Consider the following 15,170-nt stretch of genomic DNA (forward strand, 5'->3'; position numbering starts at 1 on the left):
ATAGAAGAATAACAAATTTCCATATTCTTTTTTCCATCAAATCTAAAGGACTTCCCCGCATCCTCCAAACCCTGCATTCTCTGTAATATAAAGCATCAGCAATTTGTTAACTTATTTCGAAGCTTATCTTCCATTTTATCATGTTACCTAATTTCAAATATACTGTAACTCAATTCTTGTACGTTTTATATTAAACACAATAAAGTTGTTTCATTATTTTACCTCTAAATTCTTGTGTCTTAATTTCCATTTCATTAACTTACATTTGCTGAAGCTAGAATTTCCTAAAAGGTGCATTTTTTTAACATTCATACAGCTTATAGTGTTTTTTCAAATAGTCCTTAAACTTTTTCCAGTCCTCCTCGATTGTTTCTTCTCCCAAGTCTCGGATTCTGCCAGTCATTTCGGCCAGTTCCATGTAGTCCATCAACTGCGATTGCCATTCCTCCAGCGTGGGTAGGTCTTGTGTCTTCCAATGCCTTGCAATCAAGATCCTAGCTGCTGTGGTAGCATACATAAAAAAAATTCTATCTTTCTTAAGTACTCTCTGGTCCACGATGCCCAAAAGAAAGGCCTCCGGTTTCTTAGGTAAGGTAAATCTAAGTACCTTTTTTAGTTCATTATGAATCATCTCCCAAAAGGCCTTCACTTTCGGGCAAGTCCACCAGAGATGAAAGAATGTCCCTTCTGCCTCTCTGCATTTCCAACATTTATTGTCAGACAGGTGGTATATCTTAGCTAGCTTGACTGGGGTCATGTACCACCGGTATACCATTTTCATAACATTTTCCTTCAAGGCAGTACATGCCGTGAATTTCAAACCGGTGTTCCATAACCTTTCCCAGTCTACAAACATGATGTTGTGCCCCACATCCTGCGCCCATTTTATCATGGCAGATTTGACTGTCTCATCCTGTGTGTTCCACTTAAGCAGCAAGTTATACATTCTCGAAAGTAGTTTATTTTTTGGCTCTAACAGTTCTGTCTCTAGTTTCGATTTTTCCACCTGGAATCCAACCTTTTTATCTATTTTAAAGACCTCCTGAATTTGAGCATAGTGCAACCAATCTCGCACCTTGTTTTTCAGTTTTTCCAAGCTCAGCAACCTCCAATTGTCTCCAATTTTTTCAATTATTTCCCAATATTTAGGCCAATGGGCCTCCATGTTAAGTCTCTTACGTGCCTTGGCCTCCACCGGTGAGAGCCACCTCAGAGTCTTACTCTCCAATAAGTCTTTATATTTTGTCCAGACCATCAAAATTGCTCTTCTGACAATATGGTTTTTAAACAATTTGTGCACTTTAACCTTGTCATACCACAAATATGCATGCCACCCAAAAGCATTGTCAAACCCTTCCAGATCTAGGACATCAGTGTTCTCCAATAAGATCCAATCTTTCAACCAGCAGAAGGCTGCAGATTCATAATATAACCTCAAGTCTGGCAGGGCAAATCCCCCTCTTTCTTTCGCATCAGTTAATATTTTAAACTTTATTCGGGGCTTTTTGCCCTGCCAAACAAACTTGGAAATATCCTTCTGCCACTTTCCAAAACATTCCACCTTGTCCACGATCTGTAGGGCCTGAAACAAGAATAACATTTTCGGCAATACATTCATCTTTACGGCAGCTATTCGGCCTAACAAGGAAAGTTTCAATCTTGACCATGTTTCCAAATCTCTTTTGATTTCTGACCAACATTTCTCGTAGTTATCTTTAAACAAATTCAAATTTTTGGAGGTCAGATGCACCCCTAGGTATTTTACTTTTTTAACCACATTTAGTTCTGTTTCTTTAAAGAACTCATCTGTTTCTGTAACTGTCAAATTTTTTGCCAAAAATTTGGTTTTTTGCTTATTTAACTTGAACCCCGCCACCCGACCAAAGTCAGAAATTAATTCTAACACTCTTTTAGTGCTAGAGACTGGTTCCTGTAATGTTAATACCAGGTCATCTGCAAATGCTTTCAATTTATATTGTTTCACTCCGACCTGAATTCCTTGGACCAGCCGGTCCTTTCTAATCATGTTTAGCAACACCTCCAGAACTGAGATGAACAATAGGGGGGATAGGGGGCACCCCTGCCGTGTCCCTTTTTCAATTTTAAACTCCTCTGTCACCACATTGTTTACTATCAATTTAGCTTTTTGTTCTGAATAGATTGCTTCTATACCATTTTCAAACCCCCGCCCCACTCCCATCCCTTCCAAATTTTTCCTCATAAACATCCAAGAAATATTATCAAAGGCCTTCTCTGCCTCAATAAAGATTAAGACCGCTCTAGTGTTAAGATTTGTTTGTAGAAGTTCCAAAATATCAATAATGTTTCTTGTATTGTCAAACAAATGCCTACCAGGGAGAAAGCCAGCCTGGTCCTTATGGATCACTTCATTTAATACTTTTTTAAATCTACTTGCCAGGATATCCGCAAAAATTTTGTAATCCACATTTAGGAGTGAGATGGGGCGGTAGTTCTTAAGCTGAGTCTTTTCAGTTTCTAGTTTAGGTATCAATGTGATGAAAGCTTCTTTCCACGTTTCCGGTGCCTTCCTCCCCTCCATGATCTGGTTACAAACCTCCATCAAAGGTTGTATCAAATAATCCTTTAAAACCTTGTAGTATTTGGAGGTTAGTCCATCAGGGCCTGGAGACTTGCCCAATTGGAGATTCTGAATGGCACTTTCAATTTCTTGCTGTGTGATGTTACAATTCAGGGTTGTTCTCATTTCCTGGGGTATTTTTTGTAATCCATTAGTTTTAAGAAATTGATCCACCTCGGAAGCTTTTTGCGGCCCTTGTGAGTAGAGTTCTTTGAAATATCTCTGGAAACACTTTCTAATTTCCTCAGGTTTCTGAACCATTCTCCCTTCAATCTCTAGATTTGTAACTGTATTAAGTTTTTGTCTCTTTTTCAACTGCCATGCTAGCAGTTTCCCACACTTATTCGCTGATTCAAAGGATCTTTGTTTCATTTGTTTAATTTTCCATTCCACCTCTTGATTTATCAATTTCGAATATTGCGCCTGGAAAAATTTCACTTCTCTTAGCACATCCTTCGACTTAGGCCTAGATCTTAATTTTTTCTCTCCTTCTCTTATTTTCTCCAATATCTTCTCCTTCTTTTCATTCCAGAGCCTTTTCTTAATCGTGTTTTGTTGTATTAGAAACCCTCTCATGACTGCTTTACTTGCGTCCCAGATTATTCTTTTTTCCACAGTGGTATTCAAGTTTATCTCAAAATAGTCCTTTAAGGTTTTTTGGGCCTTCTTGACAATCTCCTGATCTCTTAATATGGTGTCATTCATTTTCCATCTAAAGGATCCGGTTGTATTTAGTCTCAGTTCCACTTTCAAAGCATTATGGTCGGAGCAAGTTTTTGGGCAGATTTCCACTTTTCTAGTCTTAGGTACCAGTCCTCTAGTTGTCCATATTTGGTCGATTCGTGTCCATGTCAGATGAGCTTCAGAAAAGAAAGTTCCTTCTTTCCCTAGAGGGTTCTTAACCCTCCATATGTCAATTAAGTCCATATTGTCAGTCATTTCAAAAAAAGTTTTAGGTAGTCTGCCATCTTTCGATATGTTGACACTTTGTGACTTATCCATGTTTACAGACACAACCCCATTCATATCACCCAACATAATGATGTTATTGTAGTCCAAGTAATCCAGCATAGTCTCATGCAGCTTCCTGAAAAATTCCGATTTTCCCTCATTTGGAGCATATATTCCTAATATCAAAAATTTTTCTCCTTGTGTCTGTATTTCAATCGCCAAAATTCGGCCATGTTCATCTTTGAATAAAAATTTCGGTGACAGGCTCTCCTTTGCATATATCACCACTCCTCTTTTCTTTACTTTATCCGAAGAAATAAATTCTTGGCCTAGTCTTTTATTAATTAGCACTTTTCTGTGGAGCCTTGTCACATGTGTTTCTTGTAGGCAAATAACGTCCAATTGTTCTTTTTTCAAAATGTGGAAAACCTTTCTTCTTTTTTCCGGGGAATTTCCGCCATTTATGTTCCAGCTGAGAAGCTGCAGAGACATCCTGGTTCAATTAGCGGGTCCTACAATGGGGTATCTAGGTTTCCCTCCGATCCCGGAGGTGGTAGTGCTGGTCCAGATCCAGACGGTGTAGCTTTTGAAGGTGGTCCCGGTGGTGGTGGTGGCCAAGAAGCTGCGGCTCCTTTTTGCTGGTCCTCCTCGTGGTCGTATAGGAACTTCTGCTGGTCTTCAGGTGATTTAATTTTTATTTTCCTTCCTTTGTAAGTGAATGATAGTCCTTGTGGAAACTCCCACCTATTAGGAATTCCGTTGTGTCTCAACAATTTGGTCAAGTCTATATAGGTAGTCCTGAGATCCAAGAGATATTTGGGTATATCTCTGTAAATTTCAGCCTTTTTACCTTCTATCTCCAAAGATTTCTTGAAATGTAGGCCTAATATCTTATCCCTCTCTTCTCTTGATCTCAGAATAACTAAACAGTCTCTGGACTTGTCTTTCTTTACAGATCTTCCCAGTCTAAAGGCTGTCACAATTTTAAAGTCCTTATCTTCCTCAATTCCCCAGAATTTGGAGAACAAAAGTGTCAGAAACCCCTCTAGGTTGTCTTTCTCCAGTTCCGGGATGGCCCTTATCCTGAGATTATTTTCTTTACTTTTCAATTCAACCAGTGACAGGTAGGCTTGTTGTTCCCCTACCTGTCTTTTCAGAGGCCTTACTTCCCCTTTAATCTCATCAACCTTTATGTTCGCCTGTTCTGCTTTTTGATTGGCTTCCACAGCTAATTTGTAATTTTCAGCCGTAGCTCCCTGCAGTTTCTCGATTGCCTGGGTGTGCTGCGAAACCTGTTCAGTTAATTTGCCAATAGAGGATGTAGCTTGGTCGATTTTTGATGTTTGATTATCCACTTTTTGATTTAAAACTGCCAGTTGTTCCAAAATTTGTTTCAAGACTGTTTCAGATCCTCCAGTTGCCATATCTTCTGCAGCAGGCTGTACAATTTCCACCTCCTGTGCTGTCAGCACAGTTGGGACAGATGATCTGCGTTGATGAGTTAAAGTTGTTTGCAAAAGTTGCCCAGATTTTTTCTCTTTTTCTTTATCTTTGGCTTTAGCTGCTCTTGTTCTCCCTGAGCCGCTCATTCCACACCTGCCTCTATTCAAGGTCAAATGATCTTTTGTCCCATGAGAAAGACAAGTCCAGAGTATAAACAATTAAACCACAAAAAGTTTCAATAAAGTTCAATTCCCAGGCCACTATATTTCCACAATCCTCTAGGGGGGTATTTCAAAGTTTCAAAGAAGGAAAGAACTATTTTCCGCCATTGAAGTTCCTATATTCCCCATGTTTAGATTTTTGTAGTTCCAGAACACAAAAGGAAGGTTTCCAAAGCTTCCAGTTTCTTATAATCAAGCCACAAGGTGTCAAGAGAGGTGCCAGCAACAATGTTAAACGTTAGTATCTCAGTCTGTGCAACAGTTTAAGTCTCTGCTACAATGTCGTCAATTTGACAGCAGTTTGACAGTTCTCTTTTATACGCTGGCAGCCCGACGACAGGGTTACCCCTTCTAACTCCGTTTAGCTCAAAAATAGGGGGAAAGTTCCAGAGGGCAAAAGTCCATAAATTTCACAATTCTTTCCCTTTTTATCCTCAAAATGCAAAGTCTATCAATGCACTCTTTCTTCCACTTTTACAATCCCTTTTAAGCACTTCAGCTCGCTTCAGAGCCCTTGCTTTGATCTGATTAGCAGGGTCGGGAGGCGGACTTCCTGTTACTCGCCTCCCGTTTTCAGCCGAATTTCTCCAATTTAGTTAAAAATTTAAGCCCCTTACTCACGGGTATGTTGCTCCAATTCCGATATTTTCAAGAAGAAAGGTCAGCGCTCAGCAGCAGCAGCAGCGTGGCTTTGCTTCCACGAAAAGAGCGATGAACTCACAGCGCCGCTCCCCCTTTCACGTTCCGGAGCCTCTTACGGGGTTCCTTCTCCGTTTCTGGGGGGGCTCAAGGCGCCCGCCGAGTCCCACGGCCGCAGGCTCGCCCTGCCTGCGGTTTTTCTTAATAGGTCTCCGCTTTGCCGCAGCGGACGACCCTTTTTCGCGGAGCCCCTCTTCACAAAGTAAAGAGGACCGCCATTGCTGTTTTGCGCCGCCTCCGGAAGTCTACCTGCCTTGGCTTTATGACTCCCACAGTGCACTGACCCCTCTCACTTTCCAGGCTTCAGGCAGCTATCCGCAAGCCTTCGGAATTCCCGCTGCGCTCTGAAGGCTTGTGGATAGCTGCCTGGAGCCTCCAGAGCGCAGCGGGAACTTCGCTCCATAAGACGCTCACACATTTCCCCTTAATTTTTGAAAGGGAAAAAGTGTGTCTTATAGAGCGAAAAATATGGTATATGACTCCATGCTATGTATCTAACAAGCATAGTCTGGCCTTTTGACCACTTTGTATTGGAGAAGCTCAATGTCCTTGCAATTGTAACAGACGTCAAAGATAACAGAAGGCAAAGAGGCTGGTAATCTTGTGTAAAATGTTTGTGTAAGATTCAAAGCCATGCAACTTTGATGCAGGGTACAGGGATATCTCAGAGAAGTGCTTGGAAGTGGTTGGGGTAAAATGGGGCCATGTGCAGTGCTTGTTGGGATGCAGCCAAGGAATTGGGGGCAATTGGCAGCCCCCCATCAGGCCCCAGCCTGGTGTGCTGGGCGATCTCAAGTCCTTGGATCAGCATGAAACTGCAACCCTAGCTTCAGAAACCTTCAGAAGCTGGGCATGCACACTCAGCAGAGTAAAAAACGCTGCAAAACAGAAGTGGCAGGGAGAGGCTGTGATGAGCCTATTTATAAGCAGTCTATTCAGCATACATCAGGACAAGAGGAAAACATGTCTTCTCTCCTTCGTGTCCAAGCAAGCAGCATAAGCAAAAGCTATACACAAACGGAAGTTCCCAGCAAGCTGTGCTGGAACGGAATATCCTAACAGTGCTGTGGATGAGCATGGATTGGGAAGAGAGAAGGGGATATGGGTGGGAGAGAGGGAGGTTCTGGTGTAGATCAGATTTGTGGTAAATTGCTGAGGGAGATTTAACAGAAGGGCTGTGGAAGAGAAGGTGTGTGTGTGTGTGTGTGTGTGTGTGTGTGTGTGTGTGTACGTGGCACTTTTAGGACCCTGCAGTGGAGATTTTTCACTTAAGCTGACTGTGTCTTCTTCTGAGCTCCATGCAAAAAAATAAATAAATGGATTTTTTTAAAAACCAAATCTCTCTTCCCTGTTCTTCAGCTTTCTTCCAAAAAGCCCACCTCTTAACCCATATATAAATGAAAGCAATGTAAATTACAACTCCAGTTTGTTCACTCGTTTCCCCCTCAGATTATGGGTTCATCTGATTTAATTTGTCTACAGAGCTCTCTTGTTTTATAGAGAGCAACTGACAACAAGAGTCAAAGGCTCAGAATTCCAAGAAAACTGGTTTGTTCCTGTCAGGGAACTGACATCGGAGCCAGAAGTGGAGGCAGGGCTCCCAAGCGATGCCAGAGAAGGGCCAAGCAGGGAGAGAGGGAACTCATCGGCTGGGGAAGAAAATCAGCGTAACACCAGGGATAAAGGGGGGCGGATGGGGGAATCGGAGAGGGGGCTCCAGGACTCTTCGCCGGAGACCAGCGGGGAGAGCACAGGTCCTCCGCTACCCACACCCACCCTGCACAGAAGACTTCCGTGCAGGGAAAGTAGGCGTAGACTTGGTGTCAAAGAACTTCTTTGCTGGAAGAAGTTCAAGAAACGCCCACTGACGGATTCTGCTAGCAACTGAACAACCATGAAGTGAAGGGGCTGTCCAGCCTGGAAAGGTTTAACCAGGCTACCTAGCCAGGAGTGGCGGCAACTTACGCACGAGCAACCCCATATAACCATTACAGTTCCCTCCAAACTTCTGACTGACATTTGGTCAAATGCATTTCCGTTCCCACAGGCGTTCCTCGGAAGTGACATGATGCATGTTATACAATAGGTGTGAACTGCGCTGGGACTCAAGCGAAGGGTGGACCACAACCAGAACATGAGTCCTGGTTCACATGTCACATTGTTTAAACCATAGCTAAAGTATGCAGTGTGCGTATGCGCCAGTATCTCAGCCAGTTATGCAACAGATCATTGAGGCTACAGATGGGGAAATTTCCTGCTTTCGGCTTCTCTCTTTTTTGCAATCGTTTTGTTTAAAGTCCTCGTGAAAATTCAACAGTAATTTTAGTGTGACTCTCTGCACATGTTTGCAGGCCATTCTGCTTCGTCTATACATTTTTGCCAAGCAGTTTCCCCTAACAGAATGCATGTTACCATGTTATTTTTGTTAATACAGTGGAACCTCGGTTTTTGAGCGTCTCAGAAGTCGAATGTTTCGGCTTTCGAATACTGAAAACCCGGAAGTAACTGCTTCGGTTTTCAAACAATTTTCAGAAGCCGAACGTACCACGTGGCTTCCGTTTTGAGTTTCCCTATTGTATTGAGGCTTCTGCTTTCAGTTTTTGATTTTCAAACGTTTTGGAAGTCAAACAGTCTTCAGGAATGGATTACGTTCGAAAACCAAGGTGCCACTGTACCTCAGAATATTTGTACACATACATATCTGAAGAACTGCATTGCAAAATTTGGAGAAGTCCAAATTTCAAAGGAAATTTCAGCCCCCATATTCTTTTGGAAAGTGTGGATTATGAGAGCTCATTTTCAAATGTGAACTTAATTGATTTCATCCACTATCCAAACATAGGCTCTTAGTTTTTTCTGCTTCTCTCAAAACAAACCAGGAGCTGTACCCAAGGGTTGTTCTTGGTTGACCTCTTGTGGTTTGTTGAGAGTGAGAGGTGATCACCAGCCTGGGTTTGGATTTATTGTTAAGGCAATGCATGATGGCTTGACTCCAGGGAGCATACTATAGCAGGAGCACCGCTCCTTGACATGGCTTGACAGGTTTCAGAGGGCTACATGTTTCCCCATCTCTGACATAAGAGGTGGTCTTTAATTGCTCCATTGGTTCAAAGCAATATATGGTTCCTTTTCAAATCAGTAACTGCACAGCCTCTTTTAAGCTCCAGTTGGTTGCATTTCTGTATCTTTGCACCTGATATGCAGAATTCAGTTGCGAGTGTGACTGTTTGGAAAATACTGGTATACTGAATGTGGCTATTCTCTGCTCCATTCGATAAAGTTATTATGCCTCTGTTTCGCTCAATGTCTCTGGGTTCCTCCACATCCCATAGGCAATTGCTGAAGCTTATCCAGCCCAACTTTAATTAAAGCTGTGGGATTTAGGAGGCTTTTCTCTCCCAGGGAGACCATTTTAAGTTGCCTGAATGATGCAAAGGAATAGCCATAGTTGCAAAATAAAATAGGTTGTTCCAGCACCATATCCCACTGGTAAGGATTCCTTGGGCTATAAGAAGCATTTCACGGAGGAATGCAGATGGACAGTGAAACATCAGAGGAAAGCATAGCAACCTTTTGTGGGGTGTAGATTGCAGGTAAGAAGAAGATGGGGGCAGGGCATTTAAAGGGCATTTGGATTTCCAGTGGGGCAGCCAGGGCGGGGGTTGGGGGTTGAAGTTCAAGATGCCATGACTCAGCCCAGTTCTCCCCGGCAAATGACCACTATCAGCCCCCAGAATTGTTGGGTGTGCTGAGGCTATGAACAGATCTGACGACGGCCCCCACCAAGTCCTTTCTGCTCTCTCTTTTTTGAAAGATGTTATAGTCTAGGGGGACTGGCCAGCTGCTCATTTTCCTTTCCCATTTTCAGTTATCTGTTTTGTTTATGTGCACTTTTCTATACATGTTTGTTAACACTGGTTGGCTGGAAAATTCAGGTAGGTGTGGCTTGCAAAGGAGGGCTCCGTTTTAGTTCTCACCTTGTTTTGGAAAGTGTGGATTTGACAGATTAGTCTTTTAATGCAAAATTAATGTCTCCCCAACACTCTATTCCCAAGGGAATGTGCTTAGTGTCAGGGCAGCAAAAGCAAAGAGCATTTTATTCCTCAGCATGATGGTGCTCTGGTTTACTTGGGTTTAAAATGTTCAAAGGTTCTGTTATTTTAATAAGACTTGGCAGACTGTTGTTTGTTCCTCTTGCTCCAGCTTGCCTATCAGGAATGTAGAAAGAGATAGAAAGCAGGGGATTGTGAGAGGAGGAGAGAAGAGGAATATTTATAAATCAATTTTTAGATTCCTAATAACTGTGTGCTTCACAAATAGAACTGTGTGCCTCACAACTGAAGCACCCAAAGACTGTGGGACAATAAAGTCCCAGGTCTGGGATGACACAGCTGCACCCCTATGGATTTCTGAAAGACACTAAACTTTTGCATTCAAATTCTAGGGTTGACATATGCAAAGAAGGAAAAACCCAGACACAAAAAGTTGTTGAGCTTTTTACAAAAACCCAGACATTTTGCTGATTTTTTGAAATTCTGCTTCTTTCATCTCTTCTCATCACACCTTTGCTCTGCTCCAGTTCTCATGCCTCCATCTTTTTAGGTGCCCCTCTGACACGAAGGATGAATGGGACGTCCTGGACTGAGTTCATTCTTCTCGGTCTTCTCAACCACACCGTGATGCACACTGTTTTCTTTGCTGCCATCCCACTTGCCTACCTCATTGCCTTGTCTGGAAACTGCCTCTTCCTATTTGTGATCCAAACTGGTCCTGATCTTCAGACCCCCATGTACTTCTTCCTCAGCCAGTTGTCCGTCATGGACATCTGTCTAATTTCTACTGTTGTCCCCAAAATGACCGTGGATTACTTAGGGAAGGACAACACAATTGAGTTGGCTGGGTGTGTGACTCAGATATTTTTCACGCTGACCATGGCAGGAGCAGAATGCCTCCTACTGAGTGTCATGTCATATGACAGGTATGTGGCAATCTGCAAGCCTCTGCAGTATCCCATTCTCATGAGCAAAAGGATCTGCCTGGCCATGTCGGCCGGCGTCTGGGTCAGTGCTTCTCTTCATGCCTTGATATACGCCATTGTTGTGTTCCAACAGACCTTCTGTGAGTCAAATAGGATCGATCAGTTCCTCTGCGCAGTCCGAGCTCTGCTGAAATTGTCCTGTTCTGATACATCCATTTATGAACTTGGGAAATACCTTTCCGTCATAATATTTTTTCTCGGTCCCCTTTCCATCATCCTGGCCTCTTATATGGCCATTCTCATGACCGTCCTACAAATGCAGTCGCTGGAAGAGATGCGCAAGGCTTTTGGCACCTGCCTGTCCCACCTCTGCGTCGTTAGCATCTTCTTTGGAGCAGCCAGTTTTAAGTATATGAGACCCAGGTCCTACAGAACGGCACAACAGGATAAAGTTATCTCTGTGTTTTGTGACATTATGACCCCGATGCTGAATCCCTTGATATACAGCCTGAGGAACCGAGATGTGCTGGCTGCACTGAGGAAACAGATTGAAAAATGTACTCTGAATATACCGTTGAGTAAATTCTGAGGCTGGCCACGGCCACCCCAGAGGCAATCTCTGGGTGTAATCTGTATGGGGCAGGGGGTGGCTGAGGAGAGACCAAAGTTGCATGTTGACAGAGGCAATCCTTCAGACACCCTATGCTGCCCTCCTGATAAGGACTCCCACCCACCACCCCCTTTAATTAAGAGCAATACTATATAACTCCATGCTATGTATCTAACAAGCATAGTCTGGCCTTTTGACCACTTTGTATTGGAGAAGGTCAATGTCCTTGCAATTGTAACAGACGTCAAAGATAACAGGAGTATTGTGTAAGATTCAAAGCCATGCAACTTTGATGCAGGGAACAGGGATATCTCAGAGAAGTGCTTGGAAGTGGTTGGTGTAAAATGGGGACGTGCTATGGATGAGCATGGATTAGGAAGAGAGAAGGGGATGTAGGTGGGAGAGAGGGAGGTTCTGGTGGAGATCACATATGTGGTAAAATGACTGAGGGAGATTTAACAGAAGGGCCGTGGAAGAGGAGGAGCGTGTGTGTTTGTGTGTATGTGACACTTTTAGGACCCTGCAGTGGATATTTTTTTCTCTTAGGCTGACTGTGTCTTCTTGCGAGCTCCATGCAATCGGAGCCAGCCCTTTGGAGCCAGATAGTCGATGGCCCTGGTTAACTCTGCATTCCAGTAGGCCACCAGGGAATCAGCTGAGAGGCCATCAACATGGTATTATGTGTGCCACTACAACTCTCCGGAAGCCATTTGGATCCATTAAGTAGTGGGGGTGGACCATTCAAATAGTTCCCATGCTTTCATATCTATGTTATGACCGATATGCCCAGTGTATCATTGAGGATTTCACTTGCTCATCCTTTGTCTCCTATTCCAATAATATTTTATACATTTTAGACAACACTTTTACATTACATTCCAACAGGTCTCTCTCCAGTTGTGAGATTTGTTCCCCAAACCCTCGTATCCCATCTTTCTTAAATATGTCATAATTTTCCTGATAATTCCTTAATTTTTTTCAATTGATATTCTCCTCCCTCTTGTTTTAATAAATTTCTATGTTGTTCAAGCTTCTATCATATTCTTTTACTTTGCCGCTATAGCTTCCAGCAGTGAGAGCCATAATGGTGTTCTTACCTCTAATAAATTATTATATTTATCCCATACTCCATATAAGTTTTTCCTAATTATATGGTTTGTGAATCCTTTCTGAACTTTCAGCTTTGCATACCATAAATAAGTGTGCCAACCAAAAATATGATCATGACATTCTAAGTCTAATATATGTGAATTCGCTAATGTCATCCATTCCTTCAACCAACATAAATAGGATGCCTCATAATATAATTTCATATCTGGAATAGGAAAACCTCCTCTTTCTTTTCCATCTATAAATATTTTATATTTTATTCTTGGTATTTTCCCGTGCCAGATATATTTAGAAATAACTTTTTACCTTTCCTTGAAACAATCTGTCTTGCCAATCACCGGAATTGATTGAAACAGAAATAATATCACTGGCAACACATTCATCTTTATGGTTGACACTCTGCCTAATAATGAAAGATTCATTCTGTTCCAAATTTGCAAATTTCTTTTAATATCTTCCCGGGTTTTTAAATAATTATCTTTATATAAATATATATTATTTGCTGTTACCCATACACCTAAATATTTAACCTTTCTTTCAATCTTCAAACCAGTTACATCTTGTAATTTATTCTTACTCTCCTCCTTCATATTTTTAACCAAGAGTTTGGTTTTATCTTTATTAATCTTAAGACCTGCTACCTTATTTTTTATCTCTTGTAATACTTTGGGGATTGACTCTATTGGTTCTTCTATGGACATCACCATGTTGTCTGCAAATGCTTTTAATTTATATTGTCTCTGTCCCACTCTTATGCCTTTAATATCTTGATTACATCTTATTCTTTGTGCCAGTACTTCTAAAACTATTATAAACAACTAAGGGCAGCCTTGTCTTGTTCCTTTAGTTATTATACAATTCTCAGTCAGGAGATTATTTACTATCAACTTAGTATATATTGCCTTGACTCCTTTTATAAAAATGTCTCCACAACTCATATATTCTAAAACTTTAAACAAAAAATCCCAGGAGACATTATCAAATGCTTTCTTGGTGTCTAAAAACATTAAAGCTGCTTGTTTTTCATTTCTCACTTGTAAGTGTTCTAATATAGCAAATACATTTCTAATATTACCTTTCATTTGTCTTCTTGGCAAAAATCCAGCCTGGCCATGGTGGATTACCTCTTTTAATACCAGTTTCAACCTATTTGCTAACATGTTTGCAAAAAGTTTATAATCATTGTTTAACAAAGATATAGGTCGATAATTTTTTAGCTGCTCAGGATCACTGTCTTGTTAAGAAATCAAACTCATATAAGCATTCTTCCAGGATTCTGGCAACTCACCCGTATTTAAAATCATATTCATAATGTCCTTTAATGGTTCTATTAGATACTTTTTTAATTTTTTTTATTTCCACTCAAGCTAGCTAAGATATACCATCTGTCTGACAATAAATGTTGGAAATGTGGAGAGGCGGAAGGGACATTTTTTCATCTCTGGTGGACTTGCCCGAAAGTGAAGGCCTTCTGGGAAATGATCCATAATGAACTAAAAAAGGTACTGAGATTTACCTTACCTAAGAAACCAGAGGCCTTCCTTCTGGGCATGGTGGACCAGAGAGTGCTTAAGAAGGACAGAACCTTTTTCATGTATGCTACCACAGCAGCAAGGATCCTGATTGCAAAATATTGGAAGACACAAGATTTACCCACGCTGGAGGAATGGCAATCGCAGTTGATGGACTATATGGAATTGGCTGAAATGACTGGCAGAATCCGAGACGTGGGAGAAGAAACAATTGAGGAGGACTGGGAAAAGTTTAAGGACTATTTGAAAAAACACTATAAGCTGTATGAATGTTAAAAAAATGCACCTTTCAGGAAATTCTAGCTTCAGCAAATGTAAGTTAATGAAATGAAAATTAAGACACAAGAATTTAGAGGTAAAATAATGAAACAACTTTATTGTGTTTAATACAAAGCATATAAGAATTGGGTTACAGTAAAATTGAAATTAGGGAACATGATAAAATGGAAGATACAATAAGTTTTGAAATAAGTTAACAAATTGCTGATGCTTTATAAGACAGGGAACGTAGGGTCAGGAGGATGTGGGGAAGTCCTTTAGATTGGATGGAAAAAGAACATGGAAATTTGTTATTCTTCTATTCTATTTTCTTATAACTATTCTTTATTCTTTTTTCTGTATTTCTTAAAAGCAATAAAAATATTTTTTAAAAAATAATAATAATAATGGTTCTATTAGATAATCCTGCAAGTTCTTATAATATATTGCTGAAAGACCATCAGGTCCTGGTGCTTTCAAAAGTTTTGCCTGTGAAATTGCTTGTTGTAATTCCATCGTTGTCACCTGTGCATTCAAAATTGGCATTTTATCTGTTGGTATTTTAGATATTCCACTGTCCTCTAGATATTTTTGCATTTCATCCAAATTATCCCATATCCCTCAATATAATTCTTTATAAAAATTCACAAATTGAGCTCTTATTTCTTTAGGACTTTCCACAACTCTACCTCCTATATTAATTTTGTTTATACAAGCTTTCTCTTGCCTTTTTTTTATTTGCCATGCTAATAATTTCCTTGGTTTATTA

General features: G+C 41.0%; 1 protein-coding gene across 1 annotated transcript; it reads left to right on the plus strand.

The window, feature by feature from the left end:
* Positions 1 to 10,535: 10,535 nt before the first annotated feature.
* LOC310835728 (olfactory receptor 2T2-like) lies at positions 10,536 to 11,480 on the plus strand (the record flags this gene model as incomplete). The annotated part of the gene is made up of 1 exon (XM_083720669.1): positions 10,536 to 11,480. One exon carries the CDS (start codon positions 10,536 to 10,538, stop codon positions 11,478 to 11,480), a length of 945 nt encoding a protein of 314 aa, XP_083576795.1.
* Between the last annotated feature and the right edge of the window lie 3,690 nt (positions 11,481 to 15,170).

Source organism: Podarcis gaigeae (genome assembly GCF_964106915.1).
Source record: "Podarcis gaigeae genome assembly, chromosome: 2".
Lineage (NCBI taxonomy): Eukaryota > Metazoa > Chordata > Lepidosauria > Squamata > Lacertidae > Podarcis > Podarcis gaigeae.